At 28.0% G+C, this 26,259-nt stretch overlaps 4 protein-coding genes, 3 long non-coding RNA genes and 1 pseudogene across 16 annotated transcripts; 5 read left to right on the top strand and 3 right to left on the bottom strand.

The window, feature by feature from the left end:
* Window positions 1-132: 132 nt before the first annotated feature.
* LOC147911047 (uncharacterized) lies at window positions 133-5,532 on the bottom strand. The gene is made up of 3 exons (XR_015545852.1): window positions 5,375-5,532; window positions 4,583-4,729; window positions 133-794 (listed from the first exon to the last, which is right to left on the bottom strand). It is a non-coding gene; the product is annotated as an uncharacterized LOC147911047 (long non-coding RNA).
* On the top strand, window positions 523-4,575 carry LOC105152668 (odorant receptor 9a-like). 3 transcript variants are annotated; one of them, XM_011067078.2, is made up of 4 exons: window positions 523-663; window positions 1,682-2,150; window positions 3,242-3,472; window positions 3,549-4,575. In XM_011067078.2, the coding sequence occupies exons 1-4, from the start codon at window positions 523-525 to the stop codon at window positions 3,887-3,889; spliced, it is 1,182 nt and encodes a 393-aa protein (XP_011065380.1). In that variant the 3' UTR covers window positions 3,890-4,575. The 3 variants fall into 3 exon arrangements, with proteins under 3 accessions (XP_011065380.1, XP_087264496.1, XP_087264492.1); XM_087408366.1 differs by lacking the exon at window positions 523-663 and adding an exon at window positions 758-847; XM_087408370.1 differs by lacking the exon at window positions 3,242-3,472.
* A 210-nt stretch (window positions 5,533-5,742) lies between the features above and the next one.
* LOC147911046 (4-vinylanisole receptor-like) lies at window positions 5,743-11,701 on the top strand. 4 transcript variants are annotated; one of them, XM_087408270.1, is made up of 4 exons: window positions 5,745-5,931; window positions 8,215-8,420; window positions 8,646-8,938; window positions 9,091-9,448. In XM_087408270.1, the coding sequence occupies exons 1-4, from the start codon at window positions 5,788-5,790 to the stop codon at window positions 9,429-9,431; spliced, it is 984 nt and encodes a 327-aa protein (XP_087264396.1). In that variant the 5' UTR covers window positions 5,745-5,787; the 3' UTR covers window positions 9,432-9,448. The 4 variants fall into 4 exon arrangements, with proteins under 4 accessions (XP_087264397.1, XP_087264396.1, XP_087264391.1 ...); XM_087408271.1 differs by lacking the exon at window positions 8,215-8,420 and having other exon boundaries at window positions 5,743-5,931; window positions 8,473-8,938; XM_087408265.1 differs by having other exon boundaries at window positions 8,215-8,938.
* A 729-nt stretch (window positions 11,702-12,430) lies between these two features.
* LOC147911044 (odorant receptor 13a-like) lies at window positions 12,431-15,936 on the top strand (annotated as a pseudogene).
* Window positions 12,917-13,557, bottom strand: LOC147911045 (uncharacterized). The gene is made up of 2 exons (XR_015545868.1): window positions 13,477-13,557; window positions 12,917-13,412 (listed from the first exon to the last, which is right to left on the bottom strand). It is a non-coding gene; the product is annotated as an uncharacterized LOC147911045 (long non-coding RNA).
* LOC147911043 (uncharacterized) lies at window positions 15,931-19,418 on the bottom strand. Of its 4 annotated transcripts, XR_015545860.1 has the most exons (4): window positions 19,329-19,418; window positions 16,344-19,090; window positions 16,149-16,197; window positions 15,931-16,020 (listed from the first exon to the last, which is right to left on the bottom strand). It is a non-coding gene; the product is annotated as an uncharacterized LOC147911043 (long non-coding RNA). The 4 variants fall into 4 exon arrangements; XR_015545859.1 differs by having other exon boundaries at window positions 16,149-19,090; XR_015545858.1 differs by having other exon boundaries at window positions 15,945-16,818; window positions 17,677-19,090.
* Window positions 19,084-22,339, top strand: LOC105152669 (odorant receptor 13a-like). Its single transcript, XM_011067080.2, has 4 exons — window positions 19,084-19,538; window positions 20,385-20,871; window positions 21,552-21,782; window positions 21,865-22,339. Exons 1-4 carry the CDS (start codon window positions 19,398-19,400, stop codon window positions 22,203-22,205), a joined length of 1,200 nt encoding a protein of 399 aa, XP_011065382.2. The 5' UTR covers window positions 19,084-19,397; the 3' UTR covers window positions 22,206-22,339.
* Window positions 22,340-22,600: 261 nt separating this feature from the next.
* On the top strand, window positions 22,601-25,975 carry LOC147911042 (odorant receptor 82a-like). Of its 2 annotated transcripts, none has more exons than XM_087408245.1 (4): window positions 22,601-23,423; window positions 23,651-24,011; window positions 24,850-25,224; window positions 25,404-25,975. In XM_087408245.1, the coding sequence occupies exons 1-4, from the start codon at window positions 23,283-23,285 to the stop codon at window positions 25,742-25,744; spliced, it is 1,218 nt and encodes a 405-aa protein (XP_087264371.1). In that variant the 5' UTR covers window positions 22,601-23,282; the 3' UTR covers window positions 25,745-25,975. The 2 variants fall into 2 exon arrangements, with proteins under 2 accessions (XP_087264371.1, XP_087264372.1); XM_087408246.1 differs by having other exon boundaries at window positions 23,313-23,423; window positions 23,632-24,011.
* Window positions 25,976-26,259: the final 284 nt, after the last annotated feature.

The following is a 26,259-nucleotide window of genomic DNA, read 5'->3' as shown; positions in this document are numbered from 1 at the left end:
CAAATTGAGAGGAAAATTTTGACGTATTGAATTACATACTCATAATTCATAATTCTTTATCAAATAGCTGACAGAGATAGTGAATAGTATGCAAATATAAATTAAAAAAATAAATTATTTGCACAATGTGTATTTTTATTTTTGGATAGATTAAAAAATTTCTACTATTCAATCAAAAGGATATTAAATTGAAATAAGATATAAGACAATTAGAACTTACATAAAAGGAAACATATACAATAGATCTAACAATTCGTGCAATGAAAAAAGTAGTTATTCGATGAATGATAACTTAGAAAATTTAGTCATACTATATAAATTCTTGTGCAACAATGGAAATTTTGCACGAGAGGCTAATTCTCTATGTTTTACTATTATATAATATTCTAAGAATGTAGACAGAATGATGAGCGGGTATATGTCTCTAGCTGAATAAAAAATGAATCGAAATAATGGCATTACATCTATGTACGAAGCGAATCATCAGTTATTGGCATCAGTTACAGTTATTACCTCATCCCGATGACGAATATACGATGGAAAGACGATGTCTCGTACGCAATGACCCCCTACAAATTGCTAACGTGGCCCATCGGCGTTTGGCCACTTCAAGTTTATAACATCTATTCGCTTTTACGATGCATCTTTGCTACCTGTTGCGTGGTACGCATCTTTTTCGATGTCAGTGAACCTTGTCGCGTGATAGTCCCAGGACATATACGTAAAACATCTTCCACATCACATCGTCCTAAATAAAAACTTCGAATACCAAGTGCTTGACTCCTCCTATACTCCTGGAAAATAGATGTCTCGTTGACAACGTGAAATATTTCTATCTAAAGATAACGTGAGTGGGCTATGAATGAGCACGATTGTAAGCCCTTGGAAGTTTTGACAAACGAAAATCATTTTTCTTCATCTTTATGTTTGTTGTTGCTCATTCATGCTTAATGATAGTATTTTAATTCATTCTAAATATAATATATTCTACATGTATTCTATATGATTTATTTCACGATTTGTATAAGAAAAACAAAATGAATACAGAACGGCAAATAAATTCTCGTTGGCCGTATTTAGTAGAATGTTTATTTTGCAATTGTTGGAAGTTTTCTTTTCGCATTGATTGAATTATACTTTTAGATCTGGAATAATCCTGAGTGAAGAAACTTTGAAAGATATACACATGGAAAGAAAAGTTTTTCTGAAATATCTACAAAATTTAGATCTGAAAATAATTTTGTTTTGGGCTAAAATATATAAAACGCTCAAAATAATTATATAAGATGCTTAAGCTAATTGCTAGAATGTCAACATTTTTTTGCAGCATTGCACATCATTGAGTTTTCTGCATAATATTTTGATGATTCAACAAAATTATGTTCAGTTTTTTATTTAAGTTTTTAAATATTTCAGGAAAATCTCATTCTTTTCGTGCAGATAATATTAAATTTTTAAACATATAATTATATACTATTCTTTATCTTTAAATCAGACTGGTTTATATTCTAACATCTTTTTATGCTTTATGCACAGACAAAATATTGTAGCTATATTTGTATTAGTTTCTAACTGTTATTTGCAATTAATATTAATAAAAATTCATCAAAGTAGAATGCAGATACATCTTTTTTAAACACATAAAGCTTTATATATAATATAAATTTATACATATCAACAGAGTCTAATGGTAATATTGCCTTCCATCGAACTCTATACGGACTGCAATAACGCTGAACAGAACGTAGACAGCCTTATGTTACTCTGTTGCGGAATACTTGGTATACTGAAGACAGTATGGTTTCGCATTCACGCAAGGAATTTGACTAACAATTACAGCTCTGCTCTAAATGATTATTTGATGATTAAAAACGCAAAACATCGAGCTATTATGCGAAAACATGCTTCTACGGGAAGAATTCTCTGCTGTTTTCTAATGTGTTTTTCTTACTTTAGTTGTCTATTATACACAATAATTCCTTTTTTAAGTAATGCTAATAATAAAATAAATGTAACGAGTGAGACTATGTTACAGTATACAGTACCATCAAGATGTGCTTTGGAGTACTTCAATGCTCCAACAAGCATGCATACAATCTTGTGTCTCATCGAAGCTATCTCGCTTACTCTAACAAGTACTACTAATCATGGTAATATTTGCTGTTTGATATTTTTGTTTATTTTTTGTGTTATGTGTTTGATATTTTCGTTTATTTTTTTGTGTTATGTAATATTTAGAACATTTTATAAACGCAAAATCATATAATTGGAATTTAAAAAAATTTTTATAACGTGTATTGTGCCTTTTTGTCTGTTATAAACAATATCATTACACTACGAAAATTGATACTATTTTATGATAATTATCTTCGTTTAAATAATTTTAAATACATTATATCAATTTTTTGAATAATAATGGAATCAATACAAATTTGTTTAAATTAAATAAGAAGTAATAAATACAAATTGTTTTAATATTACTACCAGCTTGAGAAGACTTATTATCAAAAAATGATACACTTCTAATGTGGATATTGTATATATATATATATATATAATATTGTATATATATAGTAAATATTGTATGTATATATATATATATATATATATAGGGTCTGAAAATAATGATAAATCTTTTGCATAGAGACAGAATGGATTAAACTGAGAAGAAAAGTCCTCTAAAATTTTGCAATTTTCGCAATAGTTAACAAGAATTAATTGCTAAAAATTGCCGAAAATTGGTCTTCAATAATTTTTTACTCAAATACTATCAACTTTACAGAAAAACTGTACAAGACAAAAATTATTTATTTTTTTCTCGTAAAGAATTTTTTAATAATTTTTTCAGAAATTTTTTAATACCGTATTTTTTCGTGTTGATAAAAATGAGAAAATGCAATATTAAAAAATTCTGAAAAAATTCTACTCCTATGCAAAAATTTATCATTATTTTTCAAACCCTGTACATTATGCACGCAAATAAACAAAATATATATTGTAAAAATTAAAAAATATATCTATAAAAATGTAGCATGTAAGATATTAAATTAAGAACGTATCGAAAAAACGTATGTAAAAAACTAAAATAAAAAAATTACTGACTATTTTAATGTAATATGTTTTAATTTAATTTTTTTTATAAGTATATAAATAATATTTTCCAAATAATAACAGTATTGAATATCCACATCTGTATATTAATATAATCTTACAACATCGTATCAATTAATTTTCTATTAAGGTAACGACTCTTTGTTTTTCAACATTACGCTGCACATTTGCGGTCAAGTGGAAATTTTGAAAGCCAAGTTTATCGATTTTGATGTTACGAGACCACAAGTTTATAAACGTTTCCTCACACTAATTAAAAGACACAGCTATTTGATAAGATTGGCCAGAGAACTTGCTGATACAATTAGTTTTATTTTACTAATTCAATTATCTATTATCAGTTTACAATTATGCATAATGGGTGATTATTACATCATTTGTTGTTTCGTAACACATAGAATTATAAGGACCTACTAAACAAATAATTTCTTTTTCAGGTTTTCAATTTATTCTAGCGTTGAAAGACAATGACACTGCTATGGCAATTAAAAGTATAATGGTGCAGAGTGCTTTTCTGTCACAATTAACGCTATATAGTTTTATCGGGGATTATCTAAAATCTCAGATGGAAGAAGTAGGACTTTGTGTTTATCAAAACATCTGGTATGACTTTCCCACAAAACTGACAAGAAACTTAATTTTCGTCATTATGCGGTCAGAATCTCCCGTAACATTGCGAGCTGGACATTTTATTGTGGTAAATTTATCAACCTACATGAGCATCTTAAAAGCTTCTATTACGTATCTGTCTGTACTTCGAGTAATGGTAGAAACATAAAATATAAAATGTAAAATAAAAAAATTCTAAATCGGCTTAAGATTTGGCAAGACAGAGATTTGTAAAGAAACATAAATTTAATTAGAACGTTATTTTAATAAAATTGTTGATCATAATTATAACGCGCAATCATCAATTGTGCCAAATCAATTTTTTTTTCATGTATAATATTAAAAATATACACATATTTAGAAAAACACAATCTTCTTTTAAATATATGACAACTAATTTTAATCATATATCATGCCTACATATTTTTATAAAAAGTGAGATCTTTTCCTAAGGGTTAACTTTTATATAGTAACAATGTGTTTTTGTTATCTCTTTAAAACAATTGATAAAATATAAAAAAAAATATTGCAATATATTTAAATATATTAATTATGTCTAAAATTGTGTAAAAACGGAAACATTCACATCATAACGTAGAATCAATAAATCAGTGGATGCAAACATAGATTAAAAAAAAAAAAGAAAGACGAGATTGACATGCACTGCAAAAAAGTGTATGGTTGTATACGGCTATTTACAGTTTTAATCGCGAATGCACACTTACAGTGCGGCAATCAAAACAATGTCAACAAGATGATTGAAGCAACTATCGAAAAGAAGATTTGATAAAGTAATGCGATAATGAGATTACTTTTGGAATCTTTGTTGTTCAAATGTTAAACAAGATCAAATGATACTCACGAACATTGTAAACGTGAATTAATCTGATTGCTTGATTAGCACGGACAACTATTATAAAGTATTTTGCGAATTATATATATATATATATATATAGATTCAAAGTTTTATTCTTCTCTTATTCAAGAATATTTCTAAGTTTTCCAATCCCTGCAAATAAATTAAAACAATGCTGATTAGCTGAATGGTTAAACAATCATTTAATTGTTTCTATTGTCTATTGTCTTGCATTTCTCTCAGGCGATCAGTTGATATAAAAGTTATGCTAGCGACTAGTCAGCTGTTTTCATTGAATGACTCTAGTTTGATCTGGCGAGTTTTTTTTTTTTACTGAAGCACTCGAAATAAAAAATATTCGAGCCAAATATTATTATTTTCAAGCGATTTAGAACGTTTTAAATCTAGATCAAGAATAAAAAAATTAATGTTTGATACAAACTCGTATAATCAATTTCGAACAATAATTAGGTTGATATTATATAAAATATTTTATATATATATATATATAACACACTGCATATTTTTATAATATAATTTTTCTAGTTATATACAAGTACTTCTAGTATAATTATATCTTTCCAAATATTTTATAGTTTAAACCAGTGAGGTCTTATTATTATAAAAATAATATTATAAGACACTAGAAAAATATCTTTTTATTAGTATAACATCTTGAATATTTTGTAATAATATTTTTTAAATAAAAAGTTTAATTATGCTTATATAAATCAACTTACTTCAATTAAATCTTACATTAAAATTGAGAAAAGAATTTTAGTACAAAGAATTACTTACTTATGATTTTCTACTATATCTTCATAAATTTATCTTTGCAAATATACTTCTCTTGGATCTTTAATATTCTCTAGTTGCAAATTTCGAGATGATATAAAGTAAGAACTTATTTCTTCGTGATAAAGTTTCGCAGTGAGACTATATAACAGGGTAAGGTCCCTATATGAGAAACTGACATATGCCTTATCATTAAGCTGTTAGACCAATGACACATATTTGTACTATGTTTTTCCGAATTACATATAACGAATAGTCATTTCCGCCATGCGTGATGGCTGCAAATGTGCAAGGCCACAGGACTATTCAATATCGGAGTGCATAGTGAAACATGCTTTAATCAATAATGAATGAATGCATAAGCTGCGTTTGCTAGTGCTTACATTCGATGATACCGTAATCCTTAACATGCGAGGATGGCATCATGTAAAACATGGAACAAAGAAATGTCTCGCGAATTTTCTCTGTATAAGCGAGTAATGTGGCCGCTCGGTTCATGGCCTTTAGATCATAATAGAAACTTTGCAAAATTGCGTGCGCTGCTTCTTATAGTCACACAGGTAAATTTAAATGTTATCTAATTGAAAGTTATTTGGTTAAAAATAAAATTTATTTTATTTATTAATATATAATTTTATTTATTAATATATAATTTACTCTAACACGTGAAGTGCATATTACATTTTGTTAGATAAATAAAATATGTAAAAGATTTTTTTGATAGATAAGAATTGAATATTAACTTTTGTATATGTTACAAAGTGTTAACTCACTAGTCAATGTATATATTTATTTATAGTAAATGTATACATTCATTACAGTAGCTCACAGAGAGAGTAAGAGTATACATTTGCTGTATATTTTCGAATTAATACGTCAACTGTAATATAAATAAATATAACTCAGTAAATAATAAAATACTAAAATATTAATGTCATAATCTTATAATTTTATACTCAACAATGTAATCATTATACTGTATGTATTATATTACATTTACATTGTTGAGTGTGAAATTATAACATTAATGCTATTTTTAGTTGGTGCTTACAGGAAAATAATTTATTACAAGTTTTAACCCTAGTGTGATATTCATCGGTTCAATCTATGCGATTTTTTACATTGTTGTAACTTTTTTATAATATAATTTGAAGATCCGGATTGAGAGGCTGAAAAGTTTAACTGTCCATATAGATATAAGTCTACAAGATATTTTTTTTGCGTTATTCTCGATGTGAGAATGTACGAAAGTTTAAAGAGAGTATTTGACCCACATATGATTAACTTGTAAATTTTCGGCGTTTTGAGTATCCCTTTATTTTTTATTAAATATACGTTTACTGAGTTTCGGATAGTATAAAAGTAAGTATACGAAAATGTAGAACTAAAAAGAATTATATTTCAATATAATAAATAGTAGAAATCTTATAATTTCTATCAGAAGATCGCTCGGTCGGGGCGGATTTAATGCTTTAGAGCGAGTGTTGTATCATCCTCTAAACTAAATCCTAATAAATTTAATTATATATACTATAATAATATTTTTATACATGTACAATCCTTTATCTACTTATATTATTACTCTTTTATATAATTCAAATAATAAAATTTTATTTATTAATTGTAAACTTAAAATATATAGATTTTTCAAAAATGTCGATTTTCGATAGTTCAAGTAATTATACTTTTTTGAGCGATTCATATCGTATTATTTTTTTTTTGTTAGTCCAAAGGGTCAACTAAAAAAATCCTACGAGTTTTTACTTGAATATTAAATTAAAAAATTTGAGAATTTCTTATCCAAAGTAGTCTTTGCGAATTTTTTCAATGAAATTTTTTTGGAGCATTGTAATTAATTGAAAATAAAATGTTATTTTTTTTATTCATATTTATCTGTCTTTGTCTGACTTCGAGGTATAAATTTCACATGTTTTAAGCTAAAAAATATATATTCAGTCCAGAGATATAGCGTGACAAAGCTTGTTGCAGGGTTTCACAAACCCTGGTGTTATAAGAAAGGTATCCAAAAATAATAATATCATACTAGAGTTAATATTTTATCTTTCTTAATTTTTGGTTAAATTAGATAAGGCTAACATATATATATATATACATACATAGATATATATATATATATATCTATGTATATATATATATATATACAGCAAGATATAAACTTCTATAACTTTTTAAAAAATATTGCGCTCAAATTGCTTCTTATAGAAATTTAATACTAATTTTGGCCAATTAATTACATATTTTCAGCATTAAAAGTGCTATTAACAATACTTTTAATACTTAAAATATTAAATTTCTATAACAGTCATGTAGACGGAATTGCAGTCGTACTAAATTAGTACATTTATGATAAAGTATAACATGAAGTGTTTGATATCACATATGATTCGCGATGTGGGATATTTCATATTCCATGTTATATTTTACCGTACTTCTACGAACCAGATGGAAAAATCTTATTGATTTTTTCCATTTAGCTTGCGCAAAATTAAAATAGACTAATAATTAATTTTATGCAGTTATTGTTTATACGCATATAAAATTTTATATACGTAATAAATAAAATTTTTTAATAAAATATATTCTTCCCTTGGCAAAAATCGGAGTGTAAGTCGAATGTAAAAGCAAAGTAACAAAAGTGTCAATGAAATTTTTAGAAAACGTAAATTGGAACAGCGAGGGTTTACTTTTTAAACGCTGTTTCAATTTATGCTTCCTAAAAGTTTAGTTGATACTTCTATTATTCTTAATTTACATTCGACTTACGCTCCAATTTTTATTTTCGATCATCTTATATTTTTTATATATTTATTTTATATTGACAGACTATGATGATAGTTTATATAGGCGTGGATATTAATTTTCACAACAATGTCACTCTGGTTATGGTCATCGATCACCTCATGTTAGCGTCATGCGGGACTTTGACTATCGTAAAGATAGCGCTGATACGGTTGCATCGCGACAACTTGTTGAAAAACCTCGTCAATGCATCAAATGATTGGACGTATATCACAAAACAGGATCATCGGCAAGTCATGTTTCGCTATACTAACCTAGGCAGATTTGTTTTCTTCTTTCAGATGGGTTCCTCGTATTTTGTCATTATGCCATTGATAGTTGAATCACTTTTATCCTTTGCGATGATGCCTTCACAAAACGAAACATTAATTGCAAAATCCGAGAAAGAGATGCAAGCAATGCAGTTACCTCAAGAGATGATCTGTCCATTCGATACTCAGATCGTTTGTTTCAGTATGTGTATTCTTCAATCTATTCAGCTGATCAGTACGTGCACGGGGAATGTTGGCAGTGATGTTTTCCTCTTCGGTGTTTTCATGCATCTCTGTGGACAATTGGAAGTGCTTAGTCGAGAATTACAACAGTTTCACGAAAGGAAGAAGAATGGTTGTTGGAAACGAAGTAAAATGGTCGCGCTGATCGAGAGACACTGTTTGCTTCTGAATCTAGCCAAAGATATTGTCGGTGTACTCAATATCATTTTGATTGCTCAGCTGATTCTCCACGCTTTGTTTATATGTTTAATAGGTAATTTAAATTTAAAACACACATTCTATATTTCTCTCTTTTCTATAATATTTTCACTTTATCACAAATATCCTTATTTCTAAATATTTGTTTAAAAAAGAATAATAAAAATAATTGTTACAAAAATAAGTTAAATATCGAGTATTTTTTAGGATTACAGTTTATTTTATCGTTGGTAAATAGTGATTTTGTTCTTATCATAAGAAGTATAAGCTCTATTAATATAGTAATGATACAGCTGTTCATATACAGCTATATGGGAGAAACTCTGTCATCAAAAACGCAAGCAATTTCTCACGCGATTTATTTAAGTAAATGGTATGACTTGCCTACAAACATTTTACGGGATGTATGTTTCATAATAGCTCGTGCTAATGTACCCGTTCGTATAAAAGTAGGCAAATTCTATATTATGGATCTTGATAGTTTCAAAAATGTATTGAAAATTTCTGCTTCTTATTTTTCTGTATTACAAATTATGCTTGTTCAATAAATACTGTTAGAAATATATATATATATATATATATATATGTGTGTGTGTCTGTGTATGTATGTATATATTTAATAAAAATTTTAATTTCGTTTTTTACTTTTTTTACGAAATTATATTATCAAAACACTTTATTCACCTTTATTTTGGAGGCTTATCTTCATGGCATTATTTCATCATTATTAGATATTTCAAAAAATAATGTTGTGCCTTTTATTCTATTCTATTCGGTTATTCTTTACTTCCTAGAATAGCGTCCACATAATAGATATTGTTAATAGATGGAAACAGCAAGATTTACTTTCTTGTAAGTAAGAATCACAAATGGTAGACTAATGCGTCGTCTACAATGCATGGAATAAGAAAAGTAAGAAATTGAACAATCGATTATTCTTCTCACATCACATTTGATTGTTATTAGTCAATTCCTTACTCTTACTTCTTACTCCTTACAGTGTACTGTAGATGATGCATAAAAGACGTAGTATTATGTAATCACTGTTCTAGTAAAATGATTTTTTTTAAGTCGAGTCTCTAAAATAGGGTTCCATGATGAAAGTAAAGCCGTGTTTCATACACAGCCAGTAATGAAAATCTGTACTATACGCAATATAAACAATATTCTTTATTAAATTGCGTTTTTGGTATGAATTTGTTATAAAAAAAGTATGTTATTAAATTTGTTATAACAAAAGTTTATAACTAAAAGTCTTTATAACTATTATTAACTAATATTCTTAATTGATGAAAATATGATCAGAAAACATTATAGAAAATGATAATTCAAATTTTTGGAATAAATTATATATCAGTGTGCATATGAATTACTTAAATATTAAAAATTATTAAAAAGTTTGAAGAAAAAGGGCAGTACTCCAGTGTTCTTGTATAAGGGTCAAAAGGACTCTATATGAGAAACTGACATATGCTTTATCATTAAGCTATTAGATCAATAACATGTATTAGAGCTACACGGTTTTTACGAATTACATATGACGAATAGTCACTTCCGGCCATGTGCAATGGTTACAAATTCTCAAAGCTACAGAAATATTCAACGTCGGGGTGCATAGCGAAATGAGTTTCAATCGATAAATAATGAATGAAAGTATGAACTGCGTTAGCTGGTGCTCCATGACACCGTAACCCTTAATGTATGCGATGTCATGCAAACCGTAGAATAAAAAATATTGCACAAATTTTCTTTTCAGCGAGTAATGTGGCTGTTCAGCTCATAACAGTTCGATCATGGCAGAAACTTTGTAAAATTGCACGCTGTTTTTTATAGCTCACAGATTAATCTAATCGTCCAAATGTATTATCAATTATCTAAATTGTTATTTCTGATAACATAAATGCAGAGTTATGTCAGCGAAAATTATTTAATTAAAAGTAAAATTATTTTATTTAATAATATATTATTTTCTCCAACATATGAAACACATATTATGTTTTTTTGGACACAAGCGAACATATAAAAAGATTCTTTTTATTTTGAAACATAGGTATATAAACACTTACTTTTGTGTATAAATTAGTATATGTTTATTGTAAAGTTTCAGTACTTATATATTTTCTTCCTTGAAATAGAATAATTATTAATTATGTAAACTGTTGTTTATATATACACATAAACGAGTAAAATTTTATAATAAAAGCATACATGTAATCTTTGAATATCTCATATACTTTTTCATATTTATTTTATTTATGACGACATACTGTTATGGTAGTTCATATAATGTATGATATACGCAAATTTGTTCTTCTTTCAGATAATTTTTCATATTTTATTATACCATTGATTAGGTCATTTCTATCTTTTGCGATGTCGCCTTCTTCTCAAAACGGCATATCTTATAACTTCAAATCTGAAAAAAATGTGCATAGAACTGCCTCAAAAGATTATCTGCTTGTTTATTGCTTAGATCATTTGCTACGATATATGTATCTTTAATATATATTTCTTTTTTTTTAGTTAATCAACACATCTATGGAGTATGTTGAGATCAATATTTTCTTTTCGGTGTTTGCATGCATCTCTGCGATCAATTAGAAGTGCTCAACTTGTACGTATAGAACTGTTGCTGTTCCACAAAGAGATGTAGGACAAACGGATATTGGAAACAACCTGAAATAGTTATGTTAATCGAAAGATACTTTGCTTTTAAATCTAGCCAAAGATATTATTGATATCAGTCATTTTTATGACGCTCAACTAATTCTCCACGTTTCGCTTATATGTTTAATAGATAATACGAATTTAATACAAACTATATATTTCTTTTTTTCCATTGATAATTCCTTATCACAATGTGCTCGTTTTACGTTCAATCAATCATTTAAAGAAGAATAATAATAAGATTAATTGTTGCAAAAATAGATAATTAAATTTCAAGTATTTTAAAATTACAGCTTAATTTGTCATTAGTTAATTGTGAATTTTTTTAGTCACAAAACGTAATCTCTTTTAATACATTATAATGATATGCATGTTTTTATACAGCTATATCAGCTTCTCATATAGAAAGAAACTCTGTCTTCAAAAATGCAATTTCTCGTGCGATTTATATAAGTAAATGGTACGATTCGTCTAAAAACATTTTGCGAAATTGTATATTTTAATTTTTGCTTTTTACCTTCTGACTAACGAAATAAAAACGAAATATGTATGACTCACCAATAATATTACTTTTGAACGGAAAAATTCATAATATTCGATCGACATGTTGCGTCTGCGTTGCGAAATTGAAATAGAATTATACAAAGAGTAACGTAATGACTTAAATTGTTTAAGTAAATGATCTGTCGGTTTCTCCATGCAGAAAAGGCTATAGTTCAATGTTCGCAACAACTTAGAAGAAATGGTTACGTAAATTCTTCAAAAACAATTTGGCGTAAAAGCATAATATCCTGCACTTTCTGATAATGCGTTAAGACAGCGAAGATAGGTTGATAAGCGGATATATGTTTCAAGTTGAATAAAAAATTAATCGTAATACCTGCGTTGTGTCGATGCACCGGGCACATTATTGGTTATTGGCATCAATTACAGTCATTACGTCGATCTGATGACAAGTCAGCGGTGGAAGAACGATGTCGCATATGCGATGACTCCCTTCAAACTGTTAACGTGGCCGATCGGCCTTTGGCCACTTCAAGTTTATAACATTTTTTCGCTGATACGATGTGTCTTAGCCACTTGTTGCCTGGTATCGTCTCAGTTTCGACGATTTTTGTCACGATACGTAGATAGAACTTTTATGTTAACATCACAATATTTGAAATAAAATTTCATTGATATCGATAACAATATCAAGTGTTTGAATTTTTAAATAGATATCCTTAGTAATGACATAGCGAAATTGTATTTTTTTTTAATGAGTTTTTTTTTTCAGAAGTAATAAGTTATTAGAGAATGTCATAGACACACAAATCATTAACGTTGTAAATCGTTCAATGAAGATATTTCTACTTAGAAATTACGGTTTATTTTTTTTGTTTATGTAAAGGGTAGCACAACTATTTCTAAGAAATACTATTTCTAGAGATGTGTTATGTCATTTATTTTATGACTTCGTCATTTGAATTTAAGAATCGCATTCATGTAACATGTTTGGTATAGTATCAAAAAGAATAGATCGCATACACAGAAAATAAATTTGATTTGAATAAAATTTACATATAAAATTAAAGAAAAATTTTTATTGATATTATTTCAAATAAATTTTTATTTATAGCCCGAAAAAATTTATATATAACCATTATATTATTCATTGTATAATAACTTTCCTTTGTAAATATTTTAATATTAAAGTTATAGAGTGTTCAATTTTGTATATATTTAAATTAGTTCAGATAATTTTAATGTATTTATATATAACATGTATTTATACATAAAGAGTTAAAATGGAAGCTTATTTATTCCAATTCTAAAAATTTTATTTCATAATAAAATTTTAATATTTTCAAAGATCCGTCGATCTGGAATTGGGGCATATTTTTAATAGACATAAAAGCTGTTTAATTGAGAAAATATACTATTTACCCATATCAACAGAGCACAATAGTGATCTTGCCTTCCATGGAGTTTCACATGGGTTGTACTAATACGGAGCAGAACATAGACAGTCTCATGTTAGCTTGTTGCGGTCTACTCGGAGTGTTCAAGATTATATGTTTTCGTATTTACGCAAAAAATTTAATTGACAATTACAGTTCTGCCCGGAATGATTATTTGACAATTAAAAACGCAGAGTACCGTGCCATCATGCGAAAACACGCTTTTATGGGAAGAATTCTCTCCTGTTTCGCTTACATTAGTGTGGTAATATATTCGCTAATACCTCTTCTTGGTGAAGATCTGGTTGATGATCAAGATATCCAGATCAACAGAACAAATGAAGACATATAGTATTGGACTATCCAATGCCGTCAAGATGCACGTTAGAATATTTGCATGCCCCAAGGAGTATATATGAATTTATCTGTATCTTCGAGTTTATTGTGTTAATACTTACGTCCACCTGTAATCACGGTAATATCCATTTGTTGTTTAATATATATGTTTCTTTATATTTTTCTATCACGAAATGTTACTTAAAATATGCCAGAATTCTGAATACAAAATTGCATCCGAATATTTTATTAACATTATTGAAGTAATTATTATTTATTTATTGCTAATTAAAAAGATTACTCTAAAAGTTCTAGGGAATAACATAAAAGCAGAAAATATTTTTATAAAAACGTTATATGTAAAAACAAGATAATTCTGTAAATAAAGATAATATAAAAAAATTTAATAAAATATTACAGAGTAAGCTTACAGGACTTTACAATTTTAATATAAGATAATAATATAAAATATATCTTAAATATTAATTTCTTGTTGTATAACTACAAAAAATAGAATATTTTATTTCGATTGATTTCTACAAGATCTAACAAAGGCAGAAACCAATTATATTAAAAAACTGACAGAACTGCTTTGTCCATTATTCAAATAGCATTCTATTTTTTATTGGTATATAAGAAGGAATTAATATTTAAGTTATGATTTGTAATGTTATTTCATTTTGAAAATTGTAAGGTTCTCGGCTTGTACTCTGTATATATATATACATATACAGGGTGGGCCATCTATTGGTACGTTTTTGAATTTCGTCGTATGGCAACACCGAACGAGCTACAGACCCGAAATTTTGACAGTTTATTAGTCATACCGTCCGCGGCACGAAACAACATGTTTTCTCTTGAAGAGCGTTTTGAAATTTTAAAAACTTATTTTCAAAGTCAGTGCTGTGTCGCCGAAACTGTACGAATTTTGAAAAGAAATATGGGTCGTGATAGAGCACCCACCGAAGGAGCTATACGCAAATTGGTGAGGAAAGTTCGTGAGAAAGGGATGTTAGTGGATGACAGAAGTGGTCCCAGAGCTCGGACAGTGCGCACACCCGAGAATATTGAGGCTGTGGCTCAAAGTGTGAGACAATTCCAGCTTTGAAAAACAATATTACGACTGTTTTGAGTGAAATTGGCGCCGAGGTAGTCCAAAATGTCATTAATAATTGGGGTGACCGAATGGCATACTGTAAGGCCAGTAGAGGGAGCCACATGAACGAAATCGTTTTTCATTCTTGACGCGGATACTTTTAGCTTCACAACAAAAAAAAAATTAATAAAAAATATCAATGTATGCTCATTTGATCGCATTTTTAAAAACGTACCAATAGATGGCCCACCCTGTATATATATATATATATATATATATATATATATATATATATATATATTTCTTATTATATTAATAAAATGAAATTTGTATCAATTGTATTTCTTTTTTTTCTTTCTATAAAGGTAATGATTCTTTCTGAATATTACATTGCATATGTGCGGTCAAGTAAAAATTTTAAAAGCCGATTTCATCAACTTTGTTGTCTCAAGTCCGCAAGTCTACGATCGTTTCAATGATCTGATTAGGAGGCATAACTATCTAATGGAATTGGCCAAGGGACTGACCGAATCGATCAGTAGTTTTGTTAACGCAGTTATTTATTAGCAGCATTCTGTTGTGTATAATGGGTAAATATTGTATTTATAACATTTTAAAATTTATCAAAATATGTATGTTACCAAAATCTGAAGAAGATAAATAATTTTTCAGAGTTTCAGTTTATCTTAGCATTAAAAGCACACAACGTTGTTGTTATAGGGAAAAGCGCTTTGGTATTGTGTACCTCCTTAATGCAGTTGTCCGTATATAGTTTTGTCGGCGATCACTTGAAGTCCCAAATGGAAGAAATTGGATTTTTCATTTATCAAAGCAATTGGTACAATTTTCCTACAAAATTGGCGAGAAATTTGATCTTCATCATTATAAGGACACGATCTCCCGCCAAGCTTCTGGCTGGAAATTTCATTGTGGTAAACCTGGCAACATATATGAGTATCCTGAAAACTTCTATTTCGTATCTATCTCTGTTACGTGTAATGATAGAAACATAAAATATAACACTCGTAATGAAAACATTTTGCAAAGTACAAATCTGCGATTTGGAATTATGTTTGACAAGTTTGACAAGAGAAAATTCTGTAAAAATAAATGATTATTAGAATATTATTTTAATAAAATTGCCCTTACAATCACAATATAATCGTCTCATTGTGCCGAAAATCAATTATTTTTTCTCAAAGAAAGTCTCAGAAACATATACTTACTTGAAAAAGATACGCTGTCTTGTAAGGAATTACCACTTTAATATTGTACCTATATGTTTTTTATAAAAATATGTTTTTGTTTTCATTCTATACTTTTATAAATTCATTTTTATTATGTTAAATTATTAAGTTATCAGTATTTATATTAAATTATATTAATCGACGAAATTATACTATTAAAAACACTTTATTTACCTTTATTTTGGAGGCTTGTCTTCAAGACATTATTTTACTATTATTTTATTATTAAATGTTTCAAAAAATTTAAAATGTTATGTCTTTTATTCTATTCTATAGTTTTTCTTTACTTTCTAGAATAGCGTCCATGTAATAGATATTGCCGATAGATGGAGACAGCGGGATTTACTTTCTCATAAGTAAGAACCGTACAGGCGAATGCGTCGTTTACAATACACGGAATAAGAAGAAAAAGTAAGAAATTGATCACAATCATAATCGATTACAATTTTCACATTCGACTGTTATTGGTTAATTTCTTACTCTTATTTCTTACTCCGTGTATTATAGACTATGCATAATAAGCATAGCGTTATGTGATCTTTCACAACTGTTCCAGTAAAATGATTTTTTTTTAAGTCGAGTCTCCAAAATAGGGTTCCCATGATGAAAGTAAAACCGTGTTTCGATATACACTATCAGTACTGAAAATCTGCAGGATACGTAACATAAACAATATTATTTATTAAATTGCGTTTTTGGTTTGAAATTGTTTATAACTAAAAATATATATTCTTAATTGATGAAAAAATGACTAGAAAATATTATAGAAAATGATAGTTTCGGAAGTATAAATTATATCAATGTGCACTTTACTTAAATATTAAGAATCATCAGAAAGTTTGAAGAAAAAAAGTAGTACTTTGTTCCACTGCCCTTGTATAAGGGTCAAAGGGACTCTATATGAGAAATTGACATATGCTCTATCATTAAGCTGTTAAATTAATGTCACGTATTAGAGTTATAAGGTTTTTACGAATTACATATGACGAATAGTCACTTCCGGCCATGTGCAATGGTTACAAATTCGCAAAGCTACAGAAATATTCAACGTCGGAGTGCATAGCGAAATGCGTTCCAATCGATAAGTAATGAATGAAAGTATGAACTGCGTTAGCTGGTGCTTACGCTCGATGACATTGTAATCATTAATGTATGCAATGTATAGCGTCATGCAAACTGTAGAAAAAATATTGAATAAATTTTCTGGCTAGCGAATAACGTGGCAGTTCGATCATGGCAGAAATTTGATAAAATTGCGCGCTATTTTTTTTAGATCGAAGATTAATCTAATCGTCAAAATGTGCTATCAATTATCTAAATTGTTGTTTCTGATAATATAAATTGCAGAGTTATACAAGCAAAAGTTATTCAATTAAAAGTAAAATTGTCTTATTTATTAATAAATTATTTTCTCTAACATATGAAATACATATTATGTTTTTTTGGACACAAGCGAGCACATAAAAAGATCCTCTTTATTTTGAGAGATAGGTATATAAACACTCACTTTTGTGTATAAATTAGTATATGTTTATTGTAAGTTTCAGTACTTATATATTTTTTTCCTTGAGATAGAATAATTTTTAATTCTGTACACTGTTGTTTATAGATAAACCGAGTAAAATTTTCTAATAAAAATATACTTATATTCTTTGAATATATTTTATATACTTCTTCATATTTATTTTATGACGATATACTGTTATGGTAGTTTATATAACATATAGGCAAATTTGTTCTTCTTTCAGATAATTTTTCATATTTTATTATACCATTGATTAGGTCATTTCTATCTTTTGCGATGTCGCCTTCTTCTCAAAACGGCATATCTTATAACTTCAAATCTGAAAAAAATGAGCATGGAACTGCCTCAAGAGATGATCTGTTTGTTCAATGCTTCATCATTTGCTACAATATATGTATCCTTTAATATATATTTCTTTTTTTTAGTTAATCAGTACATCTACGGGGAATGTTGGCATTGATGTTTTCTTTTCGGTGTTTGCATGCATCTCTGTAGTCAATTGGAAGTGCTCAGCCTATTACATATAGAGCTGTTGCTGTTCCACGAAGATTTAGGAAAAACGGATTTTGGAAACAAATGAAATAGTTATGCTAATCGAGAGATATTATTTGCTTTTAAAGCAAGGCTAACCGAAGACATTATTGATATAGTCATTTGGACAACTAATTCTTCATGCTTTGCTTATATATTTAATAGATAATATATTTAATACAAACTATATATTTCTTTCTTTCCAATATAAATCCTTTATCACAGGTGCTCGTTTTACATCCAATCATTTAAAAAAGAATAATAGTAAGATTAATTATTGCAAAAATAGATAGTTAAATATCAAGTCTTGTTCAGAATTATAGCTCAATTTGTCGTTAGTAAATTGTGAATTTTTTTGTCACAAAATGTATAATCTCTTTTAATACATTATAATGATAAGCATATTCTTATAGCTATATCAGCTATTCTTACACAGAAAGAAACTCTATTTTTAAAAATGCAATTTCTCATACGATTTACTTAAGTATGATTCGCCTACAAATATTCTGCGAGAGTGTATACTTTATAATCGTTCGTGCTAGAATCCATTCGTATAAGAGTAAATAAATTCTATATTATTATATATATTATAAATTTTAATAAAAATCTTAAAAATCTTAAAAATATTCTGAAAGTCTCGGCTTCTTATTTTTCTGTATTATAAATTATGATTGTTCATAAATACTGTTAGAAACATAAATATATTTAATTAAAGTTTAGAAAATTTTAATTTTTGATTTTAATTTTTTGACTTACGAAATAAAAACGAAACATGTATGACTCACTTGTTATATTACTTTTGAACAGAAAAATTCATGAAATTCGATCGACATCGTTGCGTCTGCATTGCGAAACTGAAATAGAACTACACAGAGAATAACATAGTAACTGAATTGTTCAAGTAAACGGTCGGTTTCTCCATGTAGAAAAGGATATAGTTCAATGTTCGTAACAACTTAGAAGAAGTGCTTACATAAATTCTTCAAAAACAATTTGGCATAAAAGCATAATATCTTGCACTTTCTGATAATGCGTTAAGACAGCGAAGATAGATTGATAAGCATGTATATGTTTCAAGTTGAATAAAAAATGAATCGTAATACCTGCGTTGTGTCGATGCACCGAGCACATTATTGGTTATTGGCATCAGTTACGGTTATTACATCGACCTGATGGCAAGTGAACGATGGAAGAACGATGTCGCCTATGCGATGACTCCCTTCAAACTGTTAACGTGGCCCATCGGCGTTTGGCCACTTCAAGTTTATAACATCTATTCGCTAATACGATGTGTCTTGGTCACTTGTTGCATGGTATCGTCTCAGTTTCGACGATTTTTGTCACGATACGTAGATAGAACTTTTACGTTAACATAATAATTAAAATAAATCTTCATTGATATCGATTACAATATCCAGTGTTTGAATTTTTAAGCGATAGGTATCCTATTAGTGATGACGTTACGAAATTGTGTTTTTTTTTAGGAAAAAAACGAGTTTTTTTTTAATAATAAGTCATTAATAGAGAATATCATAGATGCACAAATCATTAACCGTTGTAAATTGTGCAATGAAGATATTTCTACTTAGGACTTATGATTTATTTCTTGTTTATGTGAAGGATGATATAACTATTTCTAAAAAATTCTAGAGATGTGTTATGTTGTTTACTTTGTCATTGACTTCGTCATTCGTATTAAAGAATCGCATTGATGTAACATTTTTGGTAATATATCATCAGAAAGAATAAATCGCATACACAGAAAATAAGTTAGATAAATAAAATTTATATATAAAATTGAAAAAAGATTTTCATTGATATTATTTCTATTAAATTTTTATTTATAGCACGGAAAAATTTATATAACTGTTATATTATCTATCATATAGTATATTTGCTTTGTAAATATTTTAATATTAAAGTTTAAAAAAGTGTTCAATTTTGCATATCTTTGAATTAATTCAGATAATTCTAATGTATTTTTACATATATACATAGAGAACTATAAAATGAAAGTTTATTTGCTCCAATTCTAAAAATTATAATTATAATTAAATTTTAATATTTTCAAAGATCCGTCGATCTAGAATTGGTGCATATTTTTCCTAGATATCGAAACTGTTCGATTGTGAAAATATACCATTTACGCATATCAACAGAGCATAATAGTGATCTTGCCTTCCATGGAGTTTCACATGGGCTGTACTAACACGGAGCAGAATATAGACGGTCTCATGTTAGCCTGTTGCGGTGTACTCGGAGTGTTCAAGACTATATGTTTCCGTATTTACGCGAAAAACTTAACTGACAATTACAGTTCTGCCCGGAATGATTATTTGACAATTAAAAACATAGAATACCGTGCCATCATGCGAAAACACGCTTTTATGGGAAGAATTCTTTCCTGTTTTATGGTGTGTTTCTCTTACATTAGTGTGACGATATATTCGCTAATACCTCTTCTTGGTGAAGATCTGGTTGATGATCAAGATGTCCAAATCAACAGAACAAATGAAGACATAGTATTGGACTATCCAATGCCGTCAAGATGCGCGTTAGAATATTTGCATGTCCCAAGGAGCATGTATGAATTTATCTGTATCTTCGAGTTTATTGTGCTAGTACTTACGTGTACCTGTAATCATGGTAAAATCTATTTGTTGCTTAATATATATATATATATTTTTTTACATCTTTCGATCATGTAATGTTATTTAAAATATGCCAGAATCAAAACACAAAATTACATCCGAATATTTTATTAACTTTATTGAAGCAATTATTAATTGTTTATTGCTAAATTATAAAGATTCACTCTAAAAGTTTTAGAGAACAACATATATGATACATATAGAGAACAGCAAAAAATATATTTATAAAAACATTATATGTAAAAACAAGATGTAATTCTGTAGATAAAGATAATATAAAGAATTTAATAAAATATTATTGGGTATAAGCTACGGGAACTTTACAATTTTTCAAATATGATAATAATATAAAATAACGTAAATATTAATTTCTTGTTGTATAACAACAGAAAATAAAATGTTTTGTTTCAATTGATCTTTACATTTAGATCTAGCAAAGAACTAAAGGCAAGAACCAATCATATTAAAGAATTAATAGAACTGCTATGTCCAATACTCAAATAGCACTCTTTATTTTTTATTGTTATATAAGAAACAATTAATATTTAAATTATGTTTTGTAATGTTATTTCATTTTGAAAATTGTAAGATTCCCGAGATTTATTCTGTATATGTATTTTTTATTATATTAATGAAATTTGTATCATTGTATTTCTTTTTTTTCTTTTTATAAAGGTAATGATTCTTTGTTTCTCAATATTACATTGCATATGTGCGGTCAAGTAAAAATTCTAAAAGCCAATTTCGTCAACTTTGTTGTCTCAAGTCCGCAAGTGTACGATCGTTTCAATGATCTAATTCGGAGGCATAACTATCTGATAGAATTGGCCAAGGAATTGACCGAATCGATCAGTATAGTTTTGCTAACGCAGTTATTTATTAGCAGCATTCTATTGTGTATAATGGGTAAATATTGTATTTGTGATATTATAAAGTTATTCAAAATATGTATGTTACAAGAATCTTAAGTAGATAAATAATTTTTCAGGTTTTCAATTTATCTTAGCATTAAAAACACATAACGTTGTTGTTATGGGGAAAAGCGCTATGGTATTGTGTACCTTCTTAACACAGTTGTCCATATATAGCTTTATCGGCGATCACTTGAAGTCCCAAATGGAAGAAGTTGGATTTTTCATTTATCAAAGCAATTGGTACGATCTTCCTACGAAATTGGCGAGAAATTTAATCTTTATCATTATGAGAACACGATCTCCCGCCAAGCTGCTGGCTGGAAATTTTATTGTGGTAAACCTGGCAACATATATGAGTATCCTGAAAACTTCTATTTCGTATCTATCTGTGTTACGTGTAATGATAGAAATATAAAATATAATACTCATGATGAAAACACTTTACAAAGTACAAATCTACGATTTGGAATTATGTTTGACAAGAGAAAATTTTGTAGAAATAAAAGATTATTAGAATATTATTTTAATAAAATTGCTCTTGCAATCACAATATAATCGTCTAATTGTGCCGAAAATCGATTATTTCTTCTCATAAAAAAAGTCTCAGAAATATATACTCGAAAGAGCTTGTAAGAAATTATCACTTTAATATCTATATGTTTTTTACAAAAAAAATTTTTTTTGTTTTTATTCTACTCCTGTAAACTTATTTTTATTATGTTAAATTGTTAAGTTATCAGTAATTGCAAATATCATATTATTAACTCGTTATACTTTACTAACATATTTTAAACGTAATGATTATTTTACCATTTATCCTTTATATATAATTTTGAATATCCAATTGTTAAGTAGAATCATTGCAATGTACTGCTTAAGATGGTTTTTTTAAATATTCTATCGAAACTCAAAATCCCATGTCACAAATAAGACTGCATTACGAATCTTGTCTTGAAATACAATAATATATCAACATTATGAATCAAATTAGAACAGATTTTACATTTTTATTAATATACTACATAACTTTCAAATTCTGAATTAATTTATCGTTTATATTGAACAACGCACATTTTTTTGACATCACTACTAACACGATCTTTTTTCTATTGCGCTCGTACTGCAGGATTGTGGAAGATGTAGACATGCGTACTAGTATTTTTTCACATTTATCTTACTACCATTCATCATGCATTGTACAAACTAATAAAACATGAGCCTAATGGTGATAATAATGTCTTATCTGCATATTCCATGGTAATGTTCATGATAACGTTCATAAATCGACATTGAAATTGCGACATCAAAAGCACCCAATAGTAATGTTTCATAACAACATTCGTAAATTGACATAAAATTTGCATTATTGTACCTATAATAACGTTTTATGACAAAAACGTTTGTAAATTGACATTGAATTTGCGACATCGAAAATTGCACCCATAACAGTTTCGAATGTTCAGTCATCCGCGTAGTTTGTGTGATCACTATAATGTCGGATGATGTTTGGAATGATGATATCGCTTATGTGTTCTCTACTCATAGAACATTTATGCAAATACTCGGTATATGGCCGTTACAAAAGAGGACGATAGTCACGATAATCCAATGGAACGTAATGATATTTCTACAGGTACGTTAATAGTACATTGACAAGGAAGAAATTGTAAAAACACGTTGCAACAGAAAGAGAATAAATATACTGAACAATACGAATTATTAAATTTAAGAACAAATTTAAGAACAAATTTATGCACAAAAAAATTATTAAATGTCTTCGTAAATAACGCGAACTTTTTAAGTATGAATATATTTTTACACATACATGCATATTTTCTAAGGCAATGGGATCATTATTAGCTTTCACCACTCATCTTCCTGTTTATGGAATTCACTGGAAATAATGGTGATACCGGATCAAATATAGATGCCATAATATATCTTTCATGTACATTGAATTTAAATTTGAAATATATCGCTATTGCTGCCAACGGAGGAAAGTTAACTAAAAACATTAAGGCTGCTGTTGCTGATTGGGTGTCTGCAAAGAATGATGAGAAATCGTATAAAATCATGAAGAAATATGCATTTAAATCCAGATTGTATACTCTTTTGATGTTGTATTCAGCTTTCGTATGTGGTTCCCTCTATCTGCTGTCCGTCTTAGTTATGAACTTAATAGAAATATTTTTACAAGATCAAATGATGAACGTATCAAATGGTAATGTGATGTTTTTGGAATATTTGTTGAATTATTATCCAATAAATGTTTAAATGAACATGTTAGAATGTTAATAACAATTATTAGGAATTATCCTAAAAAATAAAAAAGTCTGTATATTTTTTATTATTCAGTACTGTCCTAGCAAGGCGACGTTTAGAGTTTGTTGTCATTTTGATGTTAATAAAAATGATGTTTTTAGTTACATTTTGACATTAAAATGATAACAAATAACGTTTGGTTTGTACTTAGAGTGTATTAGAAATAAATTTATTTTGCAAATTATTTTTTTGTTACTGTATTGAATTTTCTACTCTAGATTTCAAGAAAAAAACATACAAAATATATGCAATCATATAAATAACTATCGTTTAGTTTTCCATTTAATAAAATACCCATATGGGGTTACAATCGACCCAATGCTGGACCATTACTGGTTGCCATGGTTCAGATACTGACAAACTATTAGTCCAGTACGGCCTAAGTACTGGATGATAATTTGGACTCAGTACTGGCAGATAGTACTGGTTCAATCATTTTAGTCAATTATTTGCCAATGACGTTTGCTCAGTATTGGTTGACAGAACTTTGGCGTTAGTCGACAGTCGTAGCGTTGGCTACGCGTTGGTTTCATTGTAACTACTGGTGACCCTGTATGGGTAGACATAATCTAAATTAAAATTTTCTTACTAAAATCTTATAAATGTTTAAACAAAAAGCATTAAAACTTTAATTCTATGTTTATTATATTATTTTATTTTTTTTTAACTTTAACTTTTTTATTCTAATATCTGAATTATATTATTGTTCTTAAGAATTATATTCTTATTGTATACAGGTAATGTTAATGCAACAGATAGGCTATTTATAATTCCATGTGGCGAATTCGGTAATAAAATTAACGGCTTACAATACTCGATGGTCATCGGCTTTCAAACTGTTCAATTACTCATGATATGTATAATGCAACCTATTGGAGACAGTTTTTATATTAATGTTACTCTACATCTCACTGGTCAACTTAAAGTACTAAAAAAAAAATTTAAAAATTTTGCAAGCAAACCAGACACTCAGATAAATCATCGGAAACGCTTTATTAGCTTGATTAACAGGCACTGCGAATTAACAGAACTCCATCAGAATTTAGAAGATACGTTCAATCTGATTATATTATTCCAACTTGTTATAGTAACGCTTCTGCTCGCGCTATTAGGTATCGTATCAAACATGTATGTCGAATTTATTGTAAATTTAATGATTTTTTTATAAATTCTTATTTTTTATCAAGATATATTTAAATATATTGTATTATACAATATTTTATTGTGATTAAAAATTTAATCGTATTATATTATATTAATCTTTAAGTTTTCATCTTTTCGTTTCTTTCAGGATTACGTATAATATTTTGTTTAAAACATCACTATTATGTCGAATTAATGAAAAGTATTCTAGTTTTAAACTATATGCTTATGGAATCGCTGTTGTATTGCTATGGCGGTGATTTTATACAAAAAGGAAGTGAAGATATATTCCATGCAATGTTTAAGGCTTCCTGGTTTACACTTCCCGCAACGATGATGAAGGACTTGAACTTTGCTATGATGAGGTCAAGCTATCCGTTTCGTTTCACTGGTGGAAAATTTTTCTACACCAATTGCGAGGCAATTGTGTACATTCTGAAGACGGCAGCTTCATATATTTCAGTTTTACGAATGGCGCTAAAAGATTAATAAAAAATCAATAAATCTAATTAGGGTACCTATCATGGAACATGTCGGAATGAATTCCCATCAGAATTATTCCGTTTTTCCTAGAAAGCACAATAGAAATCTAGAGAATAATTGAATAATTCCAATAGGAATCCAATCCGACTTATGATAGATGCCTAGAACTTGCAGAATAAAAATCATATAAAAATTAACACTATGTAAAAAAGATTTAATTAAAATACTTTTAAATATATATATTAAATATTTTATATATATGTATATATTTCTATTTATATATATATATATATATATATATATATATATATAATTTATACTTATAATTTCTATATATAATTATTATATTGTTAATAAAAAATAAAAAATAAGTAATTTTAATTACTATTTTTTAAGTAAATAATAATACTTATTACTATAATATTATTATTATTATTATTTTAGTAATTATTGTCAAAAGTAATTATTTAGCAATGCTCCTTGAACTGAAATGCACAGAAACTCATTGTTCCTTTTATAAC

Source organism: Acromyrmex echinatior, chromosome 1 (genome assembly GCF_024713525.1).
Source record: "Acromyrmex echinatior isolate Ae372 chromosome 1, ASM2471352v2, whole genome shotgun sequence".
In the NCBI taxonomy this organism is placed as follows: domain Eukaryota; kingdom Metazoa; phylum Arthropoda; class Insecta; order Hymenoptera; family Formicidae; genus Acromyrmex; species Acromyrmex echinatior.
Note: the sequence above shows the minus strand (reverse complement) of the source record. Positions and strands in the feature narration are given on the sequence as shown.

What these genes read in the sequence shown, in the direction of transcription:
- LOC105152668 (XM_011067078.2), top strand. Translation starts at nt 523, where the DNA reads ATGACGAATATACGATGGAAAGACGATGTCTCGTACGCAATGACCCCC. An exon ending in TCTTTGCTACCTGTTGCGTG is followed by an intron (nt 664 to 1,681) that starts GTACGCATCTTT and finishes ACATATCAACAG; the next exon opens with AGTCTAATGGTAATATTGCC. An exon ending in TTTACAATTATGCATAATGG is followed by an intron (nt 3,473 to 3,548) that starts GTGATTATTACA and finishes TTTCTTTTTCAG; the next exon opens with GTTTTCAATTTATTCTAGCG.
- LOC147911046 (XM_087408265.1), top strand. Translation starts at nt 5,788, where the DNA reads ATGGCATCATGTAAAACATGGAACAAAGAAATGTCTCGCGAATTTTCT. An exon ending in TGCTTCTTATAGTCACACAG is followed by an intron (nt 5,932 to 8,214) that starts GTAAATTTAAAT and finishes TTATATTGACAG; the next exon opens with ACTATGATGATAGTTTATAT. An exon ending in TTTGTTTATATGTTTAATAG is followed by an intron (nt 8,939 to 9,090) that starts GTAATTTAAATT and finishes AGTATTTTTTAG; the next exon opens with GATTACAGTTTATTTTATCG.
- LOC105152669 (XM_011067080.2), top strand. Translation starts at nt 19,398, where the DNA reads ATGGCAAGTGAACGATGGAAGAACGATGTCGCCTATGCGATGACTCCC. An exon ending in TACGTGTACCTGTAATCATG is followed by an intron (nt 20,872 to 21,551) that starts GTAAAATCTATT and finishes CTTTTTATAAAG; the next exon opens with GTAATGATTCTTTGTTTCTC. An exon ending in CATTCTATTGTGTATAATGG is followed by an intron (nt 21,783 to 21,864) that starts GTAAATATTGTA and finishes ATAATTTTTCAG; the next exon opens with GTTTTCAATTTATCTTAGCA.
- LOC147911042 (XM_087408245.1), top strand. Translation starts at nt 23,283, where the DNA reads ATGTCGGATGATGTTTGGAATGATGATATCGCTTATGTGTTCTCTACT. An exon ending in ACGTAATGATATTTCTACAG is followed by an intron (nt 23,424 to 23,650) that starts GTACGTTAATAG and finishes GATCATTATTAG; the next exon opens with CTTTCACCACTCATCTTCCT. An exon ending in AATGATGAACGTATCAAATG is followed by an intron (nt 24,012 to 24,849) that starts GTAATGTGATGT and finishes TATTGTATACAG; the next exon opens with GTAATGTTAATGCAACAGAT.